The sequence below is a fragment of the Astatotilapia calliptera genome, chromosome 7 (genome assembly GCF_900246225.1).
Source record: "Astatotilapia calliptera chromosome 7, fAstCal1.2, whole genome shotgun sequence".
Classification (NCBI taxonomy): domain Eukaryota; kingdom Metazoa; phylum Chordata; class Actinopteri; order Cichliformes; family Cichlidae; genus Astatotilapia; species Astatotilapia calliptera.
The window spans coordinates 33,966,945-33,988,312 of record NC_039308.1 but is presented as its reverse complement, the minus strand read 5'-3'; the positions used below and the strand labels follow the sequence as shown (position 1 = coordinate 33,988,312).

General features: G+C 40.8%; 1 protein-coding gene across 2 annotated transcripts in view; it reads left to right on the top strand.

The window, feature by feature from the left end:
- Positions 1–235: 235 nt before the first annotated feature.
- c6.2 (complement component 6, duplicate 2) overlaps positions 236–21,368 on the top strand; it is a 31,155-nt gene continuing 10,022 nt past the window's right edge. The window contains exons 1-6 of one of the 2 annotated variants that reach the window (XM_026174462.1): positions 236–766; positions 1,018–1,190; positions 1,937–2,067; positions 7,746–7,884; positions 20,547–20,566; positions 21,158–21,263. In XM_026174462.1, coding sequence (XP_026030247.1) covers positions 635–766; positions 1,018–1,190; positions 1,937–2,067; positions 7,746–7,884; positions 20,547–20,566; positions 21,158–21,263 — 701 coding nt within the window. In that variant the 5' untranslated portion in view covers positions 236–634. Of the gene's footprint in view, positions 767–1,017; positions 1,191–1,936; positions 2,068–7,745; positions 7,885–20,218; positions 20,744–21,091; positions 21,264–21,368 lie in introns of those variants that run through there. The other variant, XM_026174461.1, reaches the window with a different exon arrangement.

Genomic DNA, 21,368 nt, shown 5'->3' with positions numbered 1-21,368 from the left:
GCACACTGGGGACTAAAGAAACGTAGCTTTGTTTTCACCTGTTTTTTTTGTAGTGAATATCTTCATTTAAACCAGGGATGTCAAACTTAATGTCATAGGCCACATGCAACCCACTTCGACCAGTGAAAGGGAGGTGGGCTGCTGCCACCACACAGTCCACTTCGCACACGCCCCTGACTGATATGCAGTAGGTAATGAGTTTAAAAAACGTGCATCTCGTGGATGCAAGAAAATCATATCGTTTGTCCTGTATGCACAGAAACGGTTAATTTTCAGTCGGAGGGTGACGACTTGTTTTGCCGTTGGCTCTCTCTGTATCCTCCGCACACGTGAGCGTGGGGCGGAAGACGGAGGAGCCTCCCTGTCGGCCTTCAGGAGGGGCTGAAGGTGACTCTCCGCTCGGCTGGGATGTGGAGGGAGCTGCTGGGATATCTTTTCTGATCCTGTTCTGGGGAACAGTCACGCACCGCTGCGGGAGGGGGCTTTAGGCATTAAGCAGGGGGGGGGAAAGAAAAGCCCACACCCAGCAGCGTCTGCGTGTCGTCTTCTTCTCCACAGAGGACACAGCAGCCACCAGAAAAGAGAGGGCATCGCTCGCTGCGTCTGGCTCGGCTCCGGTGGTGGGTGTGCATGCATGTGTTCTGCACCGTATGGGCGGAAAAAACGCCCAAGATCCACAGGGAGCATCTTTCCGCTCGGTAAAGCGGCGCAGACGGAGACGGATCGCCGGGAGAGTACTGAGGGGGCTGTGGACGACAGCAGGATGGTGGGTACTGAAATAAGGATCGTAGTCATGTCTGTTAATGATTAACTTGAGCTCAGCTCTGCACCAAAGGACAGATTCATGCGTGTAAATCCGACTTTTTTACGCGCAGGTGCAGCAGCATTGGCGCATAATGGATAAAAAGCGTCGCGATGAGCCGCATTAAGAGTGTGTTTGTTGTATTTGTTGCATTTGAAATCACACACAGTAATATCGTGTCCTTCCTGATCGCGTGATGGTTTGTTTTCCTTAAGACTGTGCAGGAATTCAACACCCTCGTAGCGCTGTACCGGGAGCAGGTCATCTCCGTCGGCGAGATCTCCGCCGACTGTCCTTCTCTGCGGGCTCAGATGCACCACACACGGTCCAAAGGATGCTCCATGGCCCGGGCTGCGCACCAGGACCTCGCCGTCATCTCTGTTTCGGGGTTAGACACGAGTTTGAATGATAATATTTTTTTAAGAAGAAACTGTGGCTCCCTCATTTATTGAATTTATTTTGTCTTTTTTTAAAACGTTTATGAGCTAACGTTTATTCAGGTAGAACAGGTGAGCATCACAGAGTGTATTTTAAGTTAAATCAGTAAAGCAACAATTTTGAAAAAGGAGTCAGTGATAGATTTTATCCACAGTTAGTCACACATATACACATATTTTATTTTATTAAGTGAAGGTTAAATATGCTAGATACTAGGTGTTCCCAATCAGGGATACATACAAGCGGGATACTAATCAATCAGTTATCTAAACAACTACAACTGATGAATTAGCTTTGAGCAGAAAAGGTAACAGTTAATGCAAAATAAGACTTAGAATATAGACAAAATAAATTAATTTGTGACTGTAATAGAAAAGTAATGATCAAAATAAAAGGTAGGAATAAAAGGTTGAAAAAGCACGATTAGAAAAATATTACATGCATTAAACAGTTTAATATAAACTTAACAGAAAAACGTGGCTAAATTATGAATGAAAAGTTATAGATTATTGTTGATTTGAGACCACAAAAAATGAAAAAACAAAAAACAAAAAATGGTTTAAATACAGTAAAAATATAAGTAGAACTTATTTAGCTAAAAGTTTGTCTAGCAGTTTAATTGTTACGTATTGGTGTGGAATAACAGATGAAACTATTGACTGCGAGTGTCTGATTCTCCTCTCCTTAATGCTGCAGTCCAGAGGACGGGGAGATCCATCCCGAGATCTGTCGGCTCTTCATCCAGCTGCAGTGCTGCCTGGAGATGTTCATAACGGAGATGCTCAAGTCGATGTGCCTGCTGGGGGTGCTGCAGCTACACAGAAAAAGTACAGTTACAGTAGTGAACACACGGTGTGATGATGCTGAATTGCTGAGTAAAGATAAAAAATAAAAACCGCCTGTGGCCAGGTGTTTGAGTGTAGTATTTAAAAGCCAAGTGTAGTATTTAAAAGCTTTAAAAATCAAGTGTTACTCCCAACTGATTTCATTTTGCTTTCAGATAACAAGAATATTATTATTGTTGTTTTAACCACCTTCCAAGTGCAATATGCTGCTACCATGGATATTATGTTTTGGTTTGTTTGGGCTGTGTTTGTATAGTCGGAGTAATTGGATATATATGCCCAATAACGCACAGTACAGATGTTTGATGCAGCTTGATGAGATGCAGACTTTACAACCTGAAATCCCCAAAAGACCTGAGTGGATGTTTGTGGTTCAACTTATAAATATTTCTGACGTATATGGAGAAAAAAGTTCCGTGTTTTCCAGGCAGTTGTGCAGCATGTCTTGCATTTTGTGCTAATGGTTCAGTCACACTTGGAGTAAAAGTAGAACACTCCTTGTGACTAGTATATCACCAGGTGGTTGCTTGGTGATTGCAGTGATTATTCTTCACTTTCATCAACCAGTTGCAAGTCGTTGCAGTAACCAATTGCTTGTTCAAAGGTGACAAATTCATCTTCTGGGGGAACACATTTGTGTACAGGTCGCCTCATGGTAGCTGCTGTCTCCAACCAATCTCACTCCGATTTGTGAATGATCACCGTGTAACAGCACTTTGACCAGACCCTTTGTCACTGTGCAGTTAAGTTGCCATCCTGCAGCAACTACATCACTACTTGTACACTACAGTGAATTTCTGCACCAGATACAGTGGCTTGCAAAAGTATTCGGCCCCCTTGAACTCTCCCACATTTTGTCACATTACAGCCACAAACATGAATCAATTTTACTGGAATTCCACGTGAAAGACCAACACAAAGTGGTGTACACGTGAGAAGTGGAACGAAAATTATACATGATTCCAAACATGGTGACTCTGGACGAGCTGCAGAGATCTACAGCTCAGGTGGGGGAATCTGTCCATAGGACAACTATTAGTTGTGCACTGCACAAAGTTGGCCTTTATGGAAGAGTGGCGAGAAGAAGGCCATTGTTAACAGAAAACCATAAGAAGTCCTGTTTGCAGTTTACAACAAGCCATGTGGGGGACACAGCAAACATGTGGAAGAAGCTGCTCTGGTCAGATGAGACCAAAATGGAACTTTTTGGCCAAAATGCAAAACGCTATGTGTGGCAGAAAACTAACACTGCACATCACTCTGAACACACCATCCCCACTGTCAAATATGGTGGTGGCAGCATCATGCTCTGGGGGTGCTTCTCTTCAGCAGGGACAGGGAGGCTGGTCAGAGTTGATGGGAAGATGGATGCAGCCAATTACAGGGCAATCTTGGAAGAAAACCTCTTGGAGTCTGGAAAAGACTTGAGACTGGGGCAGAGGTTCACCTTCCAGCAGGACAACGACCCTAAACATAAAGCTAGGGCAACAATGGAACGGTTTAAAACAAAACATATCCATGTGTTCGAATGGCCCAGTCAAAGTCCAGAACTAAATCCAATCGAGAATCTGTGGCAAGATCTGAAAACTGCTGTTCACAAACGCTGTCCATCTAATCTGACTGAGCTGGAGCTGTTTTGCAAAGAAGAATGGGCAAAGATTTCAGTCTCTAGATGTGCAAAGCTGGTAGAGACATACCCTAAAAGACTGGCAGCTATAATTGCAGCAAAAGGTGGTTCTACAAAGTATTGAATCAGGGGGCTGAATAATTACGCACACCCCACTTTCCAGTTATTTATTTGTAAAACATGTTTGGAATCATGTATGATTTTCGTTCCACTTCTCACGTGTACACCACTTTGTATTGGTCTTTCACGTGGAATTCCAATAAAATTGATTCATGTTTGTGCCTATAATGTGACAAAATGTGGAAAAATTCAAGGGGGCCGAATACTTTTGCAAGCCACTGTATGCTTTGAAGACAGCAGTCACTGCGAATGGTTGCAGACATGGTCCTCATCTTTGAAGCAAAGGCACAAGCTCAAGTTCATTGCACACTGTTAAGCTAATTTGTTTGCGCTGCAGTCTCCAACTGCTGTTTTCTATAGGGTGACTGTATCATAAGAGAAAATCAGTTTAGTTTGTTATTATTTAATGCTGAACTTAGTTGAAGAGTATATGTAGTGTTTTGATCTTACATTGCCTCCAATTTTAATCTTTCTCCAGATCAAAAATATGTCCACAAATAAATAAGTTTAGATATTACTAAGGAAACAAATTAAATTATAAACAAGCTGCAAATGCAGATTGTTTGTTTTTTTACATTGCAGCCTTTACTAATGTTACGAAATCAGTTTCACCCCGGTTCTTTTTATTCCTCGGGCATCCAGAGACTGCACCGGACTCAGTAGTCATTTTCACAAAAACCTTTTATTCATCTTTATTCATCTTCATTTAAGCATGCATCTTCTAGAACAGCGGTCCCCAACCCCCGGGCCTCGGACCGGTACCGGTCCGTGAGTCATTTGGTACCGGGCCGCGAGAGTTGAGGCTCAGGTGTGAAATGTATGGTTTTCAGGGGTTTTATCGGTTTTCAGCGTTATTTTGTTGTCGTTTTTATCGTTTACTCGGTTTTCCTGGGTCTTTTCACGTGTGTTATGAATAAATTTTCTTTTTTTCGGTACCGATACTAGTTTTATTTTGTTGTATTTATCCACGACACCTTAAAGGCCGGTCCATGAAAATATTGTCGGGCATAAACTGGTCCGTGGCGCAAAAAAGGTTGGGGACCGCTGTTCTAGAAGCAAGGCCGGTGTCCCTCTGAAAATCTTCCACTCCTTTGTTTGTTACAGTCAGCTTTATAGAAGCGACCCCATCATAAAACCCCCATGGTGTGCTGCAAACAAAAAGTTTGTGTGTGTATGCACCAGTACCTGAGTGAGTGTGCATGTAAGTGTGGTTGCGTCGTAACAGTCAAAGCACTGTGTGTGTGTGTCTCTGTATACGTGACTTCCTGGGGGTCATAAAAGTAATCTCCTCACCCAAGCTACACCAAATTCCTCTAGACAACATACAAAACACAGTTAACATATTACAAACACTGAGACTCCCACTCTGCATCCACTGGGCCATTGGCCTCTTATTGTCTTACATTTACAGATAAGCATGTGGAGAGTCTCCTGCAAACCTGCTTCTAAGTTATAACAATTATGAGTTTTTATTAAAGGTACAAGCATCAGCATCAGCAATCCCCAACTGCAGCTTCCTGTCTCCTTTTATGACAGCAGACCCCCAGTGTCAATAAATAAATTCCTTTCCCTCTAAACAATTACACACACTCGCAAGCCTACAGCTAAGCCAAACTGAAACACAGACAAATCCTTCCCTATTCCTCTGATCTAAGCAAATAAAACATTATATTGTAATAATTATTTTCTTGTACTCACAAATCCCTCTTTTGATCTGCCCCATGGCAGATCAACAATACACTATAGTCACTTCTCCCCTGTAATATTCAACATTTTCCCAAGAACACACTGTAATAGCATAATCAACATATACTGTAGCCTGCAAACACAGTTCCCTTCACTCATAAATCCAGTAATCCTGTAGTAAAAAAACATCAACCAGTTGTGTCCTGTTATAAATCACATGATCAAATCACATGAAGAACTGTAATGCTGTAGAAAAGAGAATGCAAATGTTAGTGCTGCGCAGGTATATACACACTTTCTCACAGTGACCTCTGTGAGCAACACAAGCCCATGAATAACACAGCGCTGGTAAATCCACAAACACAGAAAGTGCCATTTAAAAGGTCAAATCGGTATGGCCCAAAGCTCATGCAACCTAGGATGTTGCTGTCATCTTTCTGCTCCTGTAAAAAGAAACACACATAGATTCATCCACCCTTTTGTCCTGTCTAGGTGGAGGTTAACCTTGAGTAGTGGTCAAGTCAGTCAAGTCTTGTGAGCTTTTGTCAGCTTTTACCAGTCAGTCAGTTTTGGGTTTTTTGTTGTTGTTTTTTTCACTCATTCATTCATCCATTCTTTCTTTCTTTGCTGATAGTGGAATCAATTGTCGCATTTCGTTTCCACCCTCAGCAAAATGACGTCATTTCAAAAGAAAAAGAAGAATTTAGACTGGATTACCTCGTTGAATCCTTTTTGGGCAGGGACTCATTTTCTAATTGTCCCAAATAAGTGACTTTCTTCCGAGCCCATTGTAATTTTGGAGAAACTCACTTGCAACGGTTTTCTCGACGTGTCGTATAGAGCTTTTAATTCCCATCGTGCAGATCTGCTTAAAGAAAAGAAATTCCCAAACAAAACTCTCAAACAAAACTCCCAGTGCACTGTTCAAAAACCAAAAAAAAATAAAATAAAATAAAAATAACCAATCAAAATGAAAAATAAAAATACAGAAGCCCGGTCTTAGGACTTGTCTCAGAATATTCTTCCTCTATTAGGTGAAAACACACCAAATCTAAAACTTGGTGAAAAAGAAAAATACCTCAGCCAATTAAATCCCCAAAACTTTCATCAACCAACCAATGATCAGATTGAAATGATCAGTTTCTTCCTTTGTCCCCAGGTGTGTGCCATGGTAAAACCTTCCCCATACATCAGAAACAAAAAACAAAACAACATTATGTTGTAATAATTATGTTCTTGTACTCACACTAACTATCACATTATGTTCTGTTTTTCCCACTGTATAGAAGGAAAATATAAACTTCTGACACTTTTAGGATTTACAGCTTCAGAATTTGGGTTTCTCCATTATTGAACTAATTAAAATATTATTAAGTAAATTATTAAAATACAAAACTTTTATGCAGTTCATTTACATTTAGTCAGGAATTCAGATTGACCTACTGTACTGGACCCTCATCTAGGAATAATTTCTTGTGATCTGCAATTCATTTCTAGTTCACTTGGTAATGAGTTCAAACTGCATTTGTCCAAAAGTGCTGTTTTCGGCTTAAAACACATTTAAATACATATAAATATTAAAGCATTTGCTGAATACTTGTTTTGTTTGCTTATAGTTATTAAAACTAATTATGCTGAACATCAGTAGTTGATAGCTAAGGGCACAATGCAATAAAATATATCATGTGCTATTTTTATATGCACAGTTTTCCCAAGCTCACTGGGGCTTTAGGGGTGACTGCACAGGTTTTGTCCAAGTGCAGTAAATGTTCCTGTTACTTCTAAAAACTGTTTGGCTTAATGAAAAACGAATTAAAACTCTAAAAGTTCATTTACTGCAAAACTGGTGATTTTATTTTGGATCTGCCTGAAACCTCACTGTTGGCCACCTGAAATTCTTATATGCAGGAAAACTCCTGATATATTTAAATGTTATATGTAAATTGCTGTATAAACGTCACAACTTTCCCATTTGAGATTGCAGTGGAGCTGTCATTTTGTATTGAAACAGTAGGGGGAAGCAGAGTGCTGTATTCACGTTCATTACATTTTAAAAACATAATTAAAAAAATGTTAAAAGGAAGAAATAATTTTTGTCAAATGTTAAAACTAAAGTATTTAATTTTCTTGAAATCATGAATTGCATTCCAGATGTAAGTGTTTTATAGTGTGTGAGATTTCTTTGTCAATCATGCTTGAGTGCTGCTGTATTTGTGCGGTTCTGAAGGAACAGACTCGGAGCCAAGGGTGGATTTCAGGCTGGACGAGAGCTCAGATGTTCCCATCCTGGAGGACCGATCCTCTTCTCCCATCGACTTTCCTCAGGAGCAGTGGTTGGTGGGAAATGATATTGAAAACATAGAGAGGTACACGCACTGCACTTGCTTTTAAATTTATATTCTGAAAATGTTTTACCAGTATAAACTCTGTTTTTGTCCAGGATTATCTAAACTACTCATAAAACACTGCTGGTTCTTTGTGTGCAGAGATATGCGAGAGATGCGAAATCTACTCAGCAAACTCAGGGAGACGATGCCCTTGCCACTGAAAAATCAAGGTATGTAATATTTGTTATAGGTAAAATATATGTAAGAGAGTTGATAAAGAAGAATGGAAATCAGAAAAGTCCTTAAAACGTTTCTCCAGAAGGCATTTGGTTTGTTTATGTGGGCAGCTGAAAATTTCAGAAGGTGGAGATTTTGGAACAGGGTCGCTTCTTATTTTGGTCGGCACCCTCTCAGTCCATGGTGATATAAAACTGGCTTCACTGTGGACAGTGACTCTGGTGTTCTAGCAAATTCCAGTTCATGATAGGTTTGAGCCTTGTTGGTTCCTGGGTTTTTTAAAAGTCATCAATGGTTAGATTTTCTAAAGCCTCCAATTAGAGTCCAGAGTAGGTGAAGAAGCCTAGTTCCCCCTCAGACCATTGGAATTACAATATAAAAAAAAGTTTATTATGAATTGTGTTATTACTGGGGTCCAACATGTTGTCTACCAAAGCTTAAAAGTGAGACATCTTTGATTTTTGTGTTTGTTTGTTTGTTTGGGAAGAAAACAATCTTTGTGTTTTTACATAGCGGAAGCTAACAAATGTACATATTCAGGCTATGCACAGGCAAAGTCAGTTTTCAGCTATCTCTAGTGTGCTTGTGTCAAACTGCCATGGTTGAATGTGTCACAATGTGAGGCTGGTGAGTCTCTGTATACCTGTGTGGTGTAGGTTAAACAATTCATCTACAGCCTTATGGCGCATAAACATAACTGGCTCCTACGATATTTGCATTCCTCTTACTGTAGAAGCTAAAGGATTTAGAATTTATTCAACTATGTGTGTGTAGGCTTAAAATAAGCTTTATACCAGGAAAGAATGAGCTGTTTAGCACACTTCCTGAATTTTGCCTTTTAGATTTCATCAGCCTCTTTGTTTTTCCCCCCTGATATGTGTATATGTTGATGCTGACAGTGTTTTTCTAGGAGAGTTTTACTGAAGTTTAACCTCCAGCAGATGATGGTTTTGTAATGGCTTTGGTGGTGTTTTCAACAAGGGTGGGTCAAATGTTCCATTGACAAACACTTTAAAGCTGCCATAATGGTTACTCAAGATGGATGTTGGTTCCTAGTTGTTTAGAAATGGTTCCAGATACCTGGGAACTTGAATGTGACATCACTCCCACCTAGCACCTACAACTGGTAGTTCCTCTGGTAACTTGCAGAATGAGAGCAAACAGGAGTTGTTTTTGGTCTTACCAAGGCAAAAGCCATTCCGGTATCACTAGCAATACAGCATAATACTTGTGGTTTTGCACTACTGCAGTAAAATCATGGATAAAGCCTGGTCAGTGCTCTCTGAATGGCTTATTTAGGGAGCCACAAATACACAACAGTGGCAGTACAGATCAAAGGTTTTCTTTTCTTGCAGGGCAACTCAGGGTTGCCGGTGTTGCTTCGACTTTCCAAGTGGGAAATGCGAGTTGGTGTTCTAGATTCAAATTCCAACTGGCAACTTGGAAATTCTGATTTCTGACTTATTCAGAAACGTAGAACAAGAGACTTTGCCAATTTGTTTAAGTCTACACTTCTCTTTCTTAGATATTCATTGAATTCGTTGGACATTCCCAATCAATACTCTCTTGACTGAGTATTGGTCAATCAAGTGAGTGCTGTCCTTTTTTATGCTGGCAAAGAGAATCTACCAGTTGTAGTTGGTCATGATCACTGACTGACTGATTGCGGTGTCCTACGACAACAGCTTCCGGACACCTATAATGCCGTGCTGAGATGCATTCCCAGGTGATTTAACCACCATTCAAACACTGACCCATGTGACCTTACCAACATGATGGGAGGGTTGGGCACCAACTCACAAATCTCCTGACAATATGCAAACATGCCCTGCCATGTCTGTGTATGTTGGAGCGACCTCCAAGGTGGCAGTCGGACTAGAGTTTGAAGTTGGAATTTTTGAGTTCCCAGTTTACTTTTTCAACTGGAATGCCACCTGTCAATTCAGATAGCCCCACCAACCCCAACATAGCAATTCAAGCTGGTGCAGTGCATGTAAACAGTAGTAAAACTGTAAAAATTGTAGTCTGTCACTGTCTTGTATTTATGATTTGCCACGTGGAGAGCATTGACCAGGCAAAACCAAATCCCGTTTTTTCTTTTTTGTGATGTAACTCCCAAGTTCTGATATTTAGGAGGTGACCTCTGACGGTGGACTTTCTCTGGCTGTGATGGAAACAAGATAACATGTTTGTTTATTGCAGATGACAGCAGCTTGTTGAATCTGACTCCTCACCCACTGATAAGGCAGAGGAAGAGACGCTTCCCTGGACTCTGCTGCATGGTGTCCGGCTAAGAGTGTGACAGAAAAGGACTTTCATTTTAATTTGTTTTATTCAATAATGTATATTTATTTAGAGGCACTTTAATATTATTTAATCCCATCTTTCATTTTTTTAACCAATATCTGAAATTGTAATCTTGCAGTATCTGTTACCAGGTTCTATTTTTCCTCGTCATCTTGATATTTACTGTTTCAGACTTCTCAGCTCATGTGTTCAGGCAGCTTTGGTGCTTGAAGTTTCAGGATTGATTTTTCAAATGTATCTTATTAAGACATTTATCTTCTAAGCTCTATATACCTGAGAGCGCGTAGGCTAACTGTTGGTAATATTGCTTTGCCATTCTCAGATTCAGGTTCCATCTTGTTGGGCTTTAAATACAGAGATATTTTTCTGGTGCTATTTATGACATACAGAACCACTGGGTGATGTATTAGAGCACCAGCAGGTCAGCCCAAAACAAAGGGCCCACCGTCAGCCACACCCTGCTCCGTTTAGATTTTTTTCTAACAACCTGAAAGTGTGCACTTAAAAATAAACAGAAAGGAAATCCAGCAACAGCCACTATCAGATACTAACAAGGTAAAACACAAAGATGAAATAATGCTAGCTTCAGTTCACCAGTCTCTTCTCTGCTCACTCTGTTCCTGTTTCACCAACACCGCACAGAGCAGATGCACATGGTGAAACAGAGAGCAGAGGAGAAACCAGAAACAACATGTCCTAAATTAAGTAAATGTCATGAATAATTCTTTTTTTATTTGGTTCATTAGAGCACTTAATACTGCACTTTGGCCAGTATTCACCTTGTGCTGCCATCAGAGTGTTGGCAAATTAATAACTTTGACCAATAGCAGTTGGTAAAGATTGTTGCATAGAATCAATTTACACTTGCTAAATAGCGTGTACGTTATTTTTCAGGTCTTAAATTATAGCATGATGTCATGCTTAAAGACTTTAAAACAGTTTCATGCTGTAAAATTATTTTTATAATTAGTGTTGTAGAATTAAAGAAGTATTTTCCTGGGGGAAAAGGACACAATTGAAAATTTAGCTATCTACTATAAGCCCAAAATTTGGAAATTGTTTTAACCCCCTTTTTATTTTTGCAATAATGTGGAAACCATTAAATGTAACACAGGATATGAACCCTTATCACCCAAATGAAAGTCCCTTAATTGACCTAGCTGGCTAAAAGTGCACTACTTCTCCTAAAAAAGACCCATGATTAGCCAAAGTCATCAATGGTTAGATTTTCTAAAGCCTTCAATTAGAGTCCAGAGTAGGTGAAGAAGCCTAGTTCCCCCTCAGACCATTGGAATTACAATATAAAGAAAGTTTATTATGAATTGTGTTATTACTGGGGTCCAACATGTTGTCTACCAAAGCTTAAAAGTGAGACATCTTTGATTTTTGTGTTTGTTTTAGGGGTGCAACGATACACAAAATTCACGGTTCGGTTCGGTTCGATACTTTGGTGTCACGGTTCGATGTTTTTTCGATACAAAAAAACTCTCACATGTTTAAGCTGCGGGAGATTTCACTTGTCATGTTTGCATAGTAAGCTAACAATTAATAAGACGATGTCAGAGGAATTGGTGCACAAATTATCATCACTCACAGATCAGTGCTGTCGCTCTCTATACACAGTTCGCGCGATTGCAAAGTGAAAGCAAAAAAACAAGCGCAAATTCAAACACGATTTCAATATGTCACATATTGACAGTGGCTCACCCAATGACATAATTACCCAGCTACATTTCTGAAAGAATGCAAAAGCATTGACATATATTTTTCCTTCCTACAATAGCCCGACAGGCAGGGGAGAGATAGCCCCGGGACGTCCGGCTAGCGATATTGCGAGCCCTGTATCTGATTGAGGAATCACTCATCTTTGGAAAAGAGAGTTTATTACAGAGAAATGTCTCTTTCCAAAATAAAAGCTATACTATCCGCTTCTTCTGGGCTATATTCTCAGCAGCATATTATACATATCAGGTCTCCATAAGGAGAATCCTGTGCTAACAGCTGTCTAAATGACTCGGCTAAAGTTTGTAGCATGCATGCTTGTTTTTGTCTTTGCACTAGGATGATGTCGGTGTAAATGTGCAGTCATATTCGTTGTGTTCCCACTAGTGCTTTCAGGTTAATCTCGTTGAAATAACCTTAACGCCACAACACGGCAAATCTCCGTTAACGAGCTACCCTATACAGAGGGGCTAGACGGCCAACACGTTAACGAGCTAACTGCGCTAACACACTAGCTCCCACCCATGTAATTGAGCATTGCATGGCACATCCAACATACTGTTTTACTTTAGTCCATGACTCGCTTACCTTCAGGGTAGAGCTGGGCGATATGAGATTTTTTCATATCACGATATGTTTTTTTCATTTCAGGCGATAACGATATATATCACGATATGAGCCAAATAACTATATTTGTAAGATTTAAATGTGCTGTTGCTCACAAGTAAAATGTGAAATAATCAGCAGCTTGTTTTTATTTAAATATTTATTTCCCATAATAAGTTCAACAGGGTAGATGTACTTAAGGAACATGAGACTTTTTCAGATAAATAAAGGCAAATATTGCAAACTACACACAAGGCAGCCGCTAAAGCGTTTAAGTTTCAAAATAGAACAAACGAAACAGACTAAATTGTCAATTCCACTTAGAAACAAAATATTAATTCTAAAAATAAATCTTAGTTTGTTTTACAGAAGAACAGACAAAATTGACTAACTTTTGTCAATATCAAATAAACTGAGAACTAAAAGGAAATTCTCAATCTCTCCTTGTTGTATAGCTGAGCTTTTCAAACAGTTTTAACAGTTACTTTAGTCTGACAAAAGCCGAATGATGAATTAGCGCTTCCAGTCAGAGACTGAGGCTACGTCCACACGTACACGGGTATTTTTGAAAACGGAGATTTTCCGTTTTCGTTTTAAAAAATAATCCCGTCCACACATAAAGGCAGAAATGAAGGAAAACGCTGCTATGAACATGCCAAAGCAGCAGGTGGCGCTAGATTCCTAACCGTGCCGAAATGTTGGCCAATCAGAAGTCTAGAAGCCTCGGTGGGAAAAAGTAAACAAAGCTGGGGCATAGAAGCAGAACCGAGTCGTATGTGTGGACAGACAGTAACTGTGTGTATATGTAAGCATTTAAACACTGCAGAGAGTAGAATTAACAGTAACAGTATTGTAGAAATTCATTTCACCGAAACAATAACGTGGCGCACAGTGTGACGCATGCACCAGTTTATTGTATTTCCAGACTTGTTTTCGGCACAATTTACAGTGCACGCTACTCTGTTTTTGTCAGACTTGAAATAGCCGAAATACCTTCACACTACGGAGCTTCTATGGCTCTTCCGTTTGACAATCTCTCCGGCACTGGAACCATCATCTGTTTTCTCTTCGGTCACGCTCGGTTGATTTTTCTAGTCGGCACACTCATTTCCTCCATTACCCGCTGGCTGCTTCCCAAACAAACACACGTGCGGCTTGGCACTTGTGCTGTACTTAACAAGTCACGCTACGTGACGCTGCGGCTGTGATTGGTTCGGCTCTGCGCTACTTAATTTGGATTGGCTGACCTTTTTTTTTTTTTTTTTTTTTTTTTGAGGACAAGAGCGGCGAGGTCTATCGCGATAGCGTAATTTCTCTATCGAGTAAAAGTTATATCGCGATACATATCGTTATCGTTCTATCGCCCAGCTCTACTTCAGGGTCATACGTCACATGAAAACCAAAATAATTCCAAACGCTAGATCTGAATGAGGGTGGGGAGGTCCACTTCTGTCTCGCTAGCTTGCCCTGCGCTCTTCCTTCTGACCATCCTGTCTGTGTTGAGTGCTCAGTGAATCTGCGTTCGACTACTCCGCCTAGGCTGCACTCTCGAGCCTAGGCGGAGTAGTCAAATGCAGATTCACTGAGTGCTCAACACAGACAGCATCGTCAGAAGGAAAGTTGATAAAATAAATTACAAATTTTGTATTGTTCTTTTTTTTCTCCCCTTTGGTTTTCTTTCTTTCTCTCCCCCTCTTTCTTTCATTCTTTCCCCCTGTCCTATCCCACAGTCATGTCTGTCCCGTTTGCAACTGAAAATAAAATAAATTCATAATTATAATAAAGGTCAATCAAATGGACCAATATGATGATCCACTTAAAATAAATCCTCTTGGCATCTTTCTTGGCCTCAAGACAACAATTCTGATGGCTACAGATCCAAACGGGACACAAAAAAAAAAAAAAAAAAAAATTGAAAAAAAAAAAATTGAAAAAAATTGTATTGTTCGATACATATGCGTACCGAACCGAAAGCACTGTATCGAACGGTTCAATATCGATATGAATATCGTTGCACCCCTAGTTTGTTTGTTTGTTTTGGGGAATTTTCTTCCCAATCTTTGTGTTTTTACATAGCGGAAGCTAACAAATGTACATATTCAGGCTATGCACAGGCAAAGTCAGTTTTCAGCTATCTCTAGTGTGCTTGTGTCAAACTGCCATGGTTGAATGTGTCACAATGTGAGGCTGGTGAGTCTCTGTATACCTGTGTGGTGTAGGTTAAACAATTCATCTACAGCCTTATGGCGCATAAACATAACTGGCTCCTACGATATTTGCATTCCTCTTACTGTAGAAGCTAAAGGATTTAGAATTTATTCAACTATGTGTGTGTAGGCTTAAAATAAGCTTTATACCAGGAAAGAATGAGCTGTTTAGCACACTTCCTGGATTTTGCCTTTTAGATTTCATCAGCCTCTTTGTTTTTCCCCCCCCGATATGTGTATATGTTGACGCTGACAGTGTTTTTCTAGGAGAGTTTTACTGAAGTTTAACCTCCAGCAGATGATGGTTTTGTAATGCTTTGGTGGTGTTTTCAGCAAGGGTGGGTCAAATGTTCCATTGACAAACACTTTAAAGCTGCCATAACGGTTACTCAAGACCCCTGGAAGATGAATACTAACCATTTTCCTGACTTTACCACTGTTTTCAGTTTTACAGTTCCATTAATATCAAGAAAAGTCCAAATCAAACATATTAAAATGTACAAACTATTTAAATAGGAAGGATGCAACAAGAAATGTAATGTCTGGAAGTGTGTCCAGGGGATAAAGCCAGTTGATGTCCATGAACGTTTCTGTAGTCCCATTCTCTGGCAAAGTCACTATTACCCTATAGTAACACTGTCACATTAGAATAAAGTGTTACTCTAGTTTTAAGAAAATCCATCCATCTATTTTCCAACACTTATCTGTGTTTGGGGCACGTGAGCAGCGGTCTAAGAAGAGATGCTCAGACTTCCGTCCCCCCAGCTACTTCCTTCAGCTTTTCTGAGGGGACACAGATTCATTCCCAAGCTGGAAGAGACATCTCTCCAGCATGTTGTCAGTATTGCCCTGGGCATAGGGTAGGGACATAAATCAGCTAGGAAATAAACAGCTTTGCTTTCAAAGTAAAGAAATGCATCATAAAATAAAAAATTAAAAGTAAATCATTTTGTCATTTTGCCCTTCATCCTAGTAAAACAACAAGAGTACTGAATCCAGTTTTGTGTAAGAATGATGTCTTTTAATATCTTGAAAAAATATCAAACTTCCTTTCATAATATTATAGTTATAGTTATTTTCCTAGCTGTTGCACTAAACTAAGCTAAGCTGTCAAGGATGTATTTCATTGAGTAATCTGGGATGTTATGCACACTGAAGCCTCTAGGGGACACTAGCATTATCAGTCTAAAAGAATAGTTTTGACGGGAAGAAAATATTAAAAAAGCCGCACACACAAACACGCAGACAAAATCCATATGAAGCATTCTACCAGAGCCATTTTCCTCGCTGAATGTAACGGTCACCTGTGTTGTAAATTAGTGTTTGTGCTATTTATTACTTTAATGTAACATTGGTGGTGTTTCAATTGAGGAATGCGACGTTTTATTTTTGTCAGGCATGTGTTTGACTTGTGTGTAGTTACCGTGTCCTGCAATGTAGAGAAACACAGCTAAACTTATGTACAGCCAATAGGACATTTTATAATATTAATAAAGTTTTATATACAAGATGTTTTTTGTTTAATTTCTAACCTAAAATGTTTTAATACTTTGGGCAGCAGACCAATTTGCTTTCTTTCTATGAATGAAACGATGAGGTGGTAAGTATGACTCCGTGTTCTTAGATTACCTACAAAGCTGAAATCCAGATGTGCTTAGCTTAGTTTGACACAAAGAAACTTGCTAATGCAAGAAAATCCATGTGTCTAGATGATTAAACATAATTGGAGCTCAAATGCTCGTCAGTGAGCCAATTATCAATTTTTTATCAATTTACTACACCAGTAAAAATCTCCTTCTGAACCACCTCCAACAGTGCGAGAGAACAGGGTAAATGGTCTTCAGCCAGGAGCCACCTCTCCCTGCTGGTTCACTCCCTACCGTTCATTTCCTGGACTAAGATCATTGTCCCACAACTTATCATTCCTCTGGAGCCAGAGCCAAAAGCTCCCCTGCTCTGCCTCCTACATAATACCTTGGATAGCTCTTCTCCTACTCTTGCCACCCATGACTCCAAGAGATTTCAGGAAATTCTATGTGGATCTTCCAATGAAACGTCTCTATCCATCTTCCAATGGGAAGATCAATGCTCTCCACTCTGCTTGTTAGCTTGCTGCCAGGAGCTCTTTTCTCTCAAAAGCTGCCTCTTACAGAAACTCAGCTGTACTACGGACCAGAGCATGATGTCTGGATGCAGTGATGTTATGTTGATCTCTCTGGGGAACTTCAACTGCCTGCCAAGGGCTGCTGTAATTTACCAATTACCTCCTAATGACAGAAGGGACCTCAAATGAATGGGACAGCTTGGCACTTTACTTCCCTGTCGGACAAACTTGATCAGCTGCTGGGATGTGATTGGCTGGCCATCTTTTCATCTGGTCTGACATTTGGTCTAACAAAGAGAAGGAGAAAGAACCTACCCAATATAGGTGTCTTTAGACTGTGGGAAAAAATCAAAGTACCCAGAAGAAACCCACATTGGCAAAAGGAGCACATGCAAACTCCATGAATTAAACTTCTCCAATTATACAGCTGAAAACAACGTACAGCGGGGCAAAAAAGTATTTAGTCAGCCACCGATTGTGCAAGTTCCCCCACTTAAAATGATGACAGAGGTCAGTAATTTGCACCAGAGGTACACTTCAACTGTGAGAGACAGAATGTGAAAAAAAAAAATCCATGAATCCACATGGTAGGATTTGTAAAGAATTTATTCGTAAATCAGGGTGGAAAATAAGTATTTGGTCAATAACAAAAATACAACTCAATACTTTGTAACATAACCTTTGTTGGCAATAACAGAGGTCAAACGTTTACTATAGGTCTTTACCAGGTTTGCACACACAGTAGCTGCTATTTTGGCCCATTCCTCCATGCAGATCTTCTCGAGAGCAGTGATGTTTTGGGGCTGTCGCCGAGCATCACGGACTTTCAACTCCCGCCACAGATTTTCTATGGGGTTGAGGTCTGGAGACTGGCTAGGCCACTCCAGGACTTTCAAATGCTTCTTACGGAGCCACTCCTTTGTTGCCCGGGCGGTGTGTTTTGGATCATTGTCATGTTGGAAGACCCAGCCTCGTTTCATCTTCAAAGTTCTCACCGATGGAAGGAGGTTTTGGCTCAAAATCTCACGATACATGGCCCCATTCATTCTGTCCTTAACACGGATCAGTCGTCCTGTCCCCTTGGCAGAAAAACAGCCCCATAGCATGATGTTTCCACCCCCATGCTTCACAGTAGGTATGGTGTTCTTGGGATGCAACTCCGTATTCTTCTTCCTCCAAACACGACGAGTTGAGTCTACACCAAAAAGTTCTACTTTGGTTTCATCTGACCACATGACATTCTCCCAATCCTCTGCTGTATCATCCATGTGCTCTCTGGCAAACTTCAGACGGGCCTGGACATGCACTGGCTTCAGCAGCGGAACACGTCTGGCACTGCGGGATTTGATTCCCTGCCGTTGTAGTGTGTTACTGATGGTGACCTTTGTTACTTTGGTCCCAGCTCTCTGCAGGTCATTCACCAGGTCCCCCCGTGTGGTCCTGGGATCTTTGCTCACCGTTCTCATGATCATTTTGACCCCACGGGATGAGATCTTGCGTGGAGCCCCAGATGGAGGGAGATTATCAGTGGTCTTGTATGTCTTCCATTTTCTGATGATTGCTCCCACAGTTGATTTTTTCACACCAAGCTGCTTGCCTATTGTAGATTCACTCTTCCCAGTCTGGTGCAGGTCTACAATACTTTTCCTGGTGTCCTTCGAAAGCTCTTTGGTCTTGGCCATGGCGGAGTTTGGAGTCTGACTGTTTGAGGCTGTGGACAGGTGTCTTTTATACAGATGATGAGTTCAAACAGGTGCCATTCATACAGGTAACGAGTGGGGGACAGAAAAGCTTCTTACAGAAGACGTTACAGGTCTGTGAGAGCCAGAGATTTTCCTTGTTTGAGGTGACCAAATACTTATTTTCCACCCTAATTTACGAATAAATTCTTTACAAATCCTACCATGTGAATTCATGGATTTTTTTTTCACATTCTGTCTCTCACAGTTGAAGTGTACCTCTGGTGCACATTACTGACCTCTGTCACATGGTAGGATTTTTAGAGAATTTATTCGTAAATCAGGGTGGAAAATAAGTATTTGGTCACCTCAAACAAGGAAAATCTCTGGCTCTCACAGACCTGTAACGTCTTCTGTAAGAAGCTTTTCTGTCCCCCACTCGTTACCTGTATGAATGGCACCTGTTTGAACTCATCATCTGTATAAAAGACACCTGTCCACAGCCTCAAACAGTCAGACTCCAAACTCCGCCATGGCCAAGACCAAAGAGCTTTCGAAGGACACCAGGAAAAGTATTGTAGACCTGCACCAGACTGGGAAGAGTGAATCTACAATAGGCAAGCAGCTTGGTGTGAAAAAATCAACTGTGGGAGCAATCATCAGAAAATGGAAGACATACAAGACCACTGATAATCTCCCTCCATCTGGGGCTCCACGCAAGATCTCATCCCGTGGGGTCAAAATGATCATGAGAACGGTGAGCAAAGATCCCAGGACCACACGGGGGGACCTGGTGAATGACCTGCAGAGAGCTGGGACCAAAGTAACAAAGGTCACCATCAGTAACACACTACAACGGCAGGGAATCAAATCCCGCAGTGCCAGACGTGTTCCGCTGCTGAAGCCAGTGCATGTCCAGGCCCGTCTGAAGTTTGCCAGAGAGCACATGGATGATACAGCAGAGGATTGGGAGAATGTCATGTGGTCAGATGAAACCAAAGTAGAACTTTTTGGTATAAACTCAACTCGTCGTGTTTGGAGGAAGAAGAATACTGAGTTGCATCCCAAGAACACTATACCTACTGTGAAGCATGGGGGTGGAAACATCATGCTATGGGGCTGTTTTTCTGCCAAGGGGACAGGACGACTGATCCGTGTTAAGGACAGAATGAATGGGGCCATGTATCGTGAGATTTTGAGCCAAAACCTCCTTCCATCGGTGAGAACTTTGAAGATGAAACGAGGCTGGGTCTTCCAACATGACAATGATCCAAAACACACCGCCCGGGCAACAAAGGAGTGGCTCCGTAAGAAGCATTTGAAAGTCCTGGAGTGGATACTTATTTTCCACCCTGATTTACGAATAAATTCTCTAAAAATCCTACCATGTGAATTCATGGATTTTTTTTTCACATTCTGTCTCTCACAGTTGAAGTGTACCTCTGGTGCAAATTACTGACCTCTGTCATCATTTTAAGTGGGGGAACTTGCACAATCGGTGGCTGACTAAATACTTTTTTGCCCCACTGTATAAAGTTCTGTTGTTGCATTTTAGTTTCTCTTATAGTGTTGCACAAGAACTATGTTTGGTGCCAGATTGTGAAAACACTTGGACAACTAAAGAAAGTGTGGGAAGACAATAAGCGTACTCCCCCCTTCGCTATCTATATCTGTCGAGTGTCAAGCACTGAACATCTGGTTTATGTCTGAGCAGCTGGGAAACTCCAGAGCTTTTTACTTCCCGTAACAAGGAGGACTTTATGTGCACTGATTGTTGTGGGGTTTTGTTTTTTTTTTTTGGTAGTTTAAAGTTTTTGGGCTCTGATTGGTCAAAGTAAGTCCAAATATCAAGCAGGTTTCCAAGAGAAATAACAGTGGGAGGTTTATGATTATTATTATTCCTGCTTTCAGGACCCTCAGAGTCACATTCAGCTCTGCCTGCAGTGCAGAGAGCATTTACTCCACTTACACTTAACGATAACATTCAGCCAAACAGGTTAAGTACAGAATTACACTTGCTGAACAGGACATCACTGGTGAGTTTGATTTTTTTTCATGTTTTTAAAGAAATGCATTTTTTTTTTTTTTTTAAAGGGAAAATACATTTTGCTGAAAGCTTGCAATTCACCAGTTCACACCTGGTTGCTTTGTTCTTTTATTTCTTTATAGTTTTCACTTACTTTAGTCTTATGTTATATTCATATAATGTGTCCACTGTGTGTTAAATATGATAAAGCATGCATTTTCCTACAAAAAAAAAGCTTCTCGCTTGCATTAAAAAGGAATTTTGTCCAATTGCAAAACACCACTTATGATATTTACCTGAATGAATAAAAGGAGATTGGGGACTTTCAATAATGAGCTGGGAATTACATCATCTTCAGTGGAGGTGAAACCACTTTCAGTTCCCATGATGGCTCCCTCCAGCAGCTTGGCCCTGCTGCTGCTCCTCAGCTGCCTATCAACCGGTCTGGGCTGTTTCTGCGACCGATACTCCTGGAGCTCCTGGTCTGCCTGCTCCAGCACCTGCAACCATGGCACACAGAACAGAGCGAGGTGAGACACACACAGAGCACAGACGGTGAAACCAATATAGACGCAAGCGATAGGTGAGAAAAGTGTATGATGCTGAGAAGAAACACAGGTGAGATGCAGCATAGA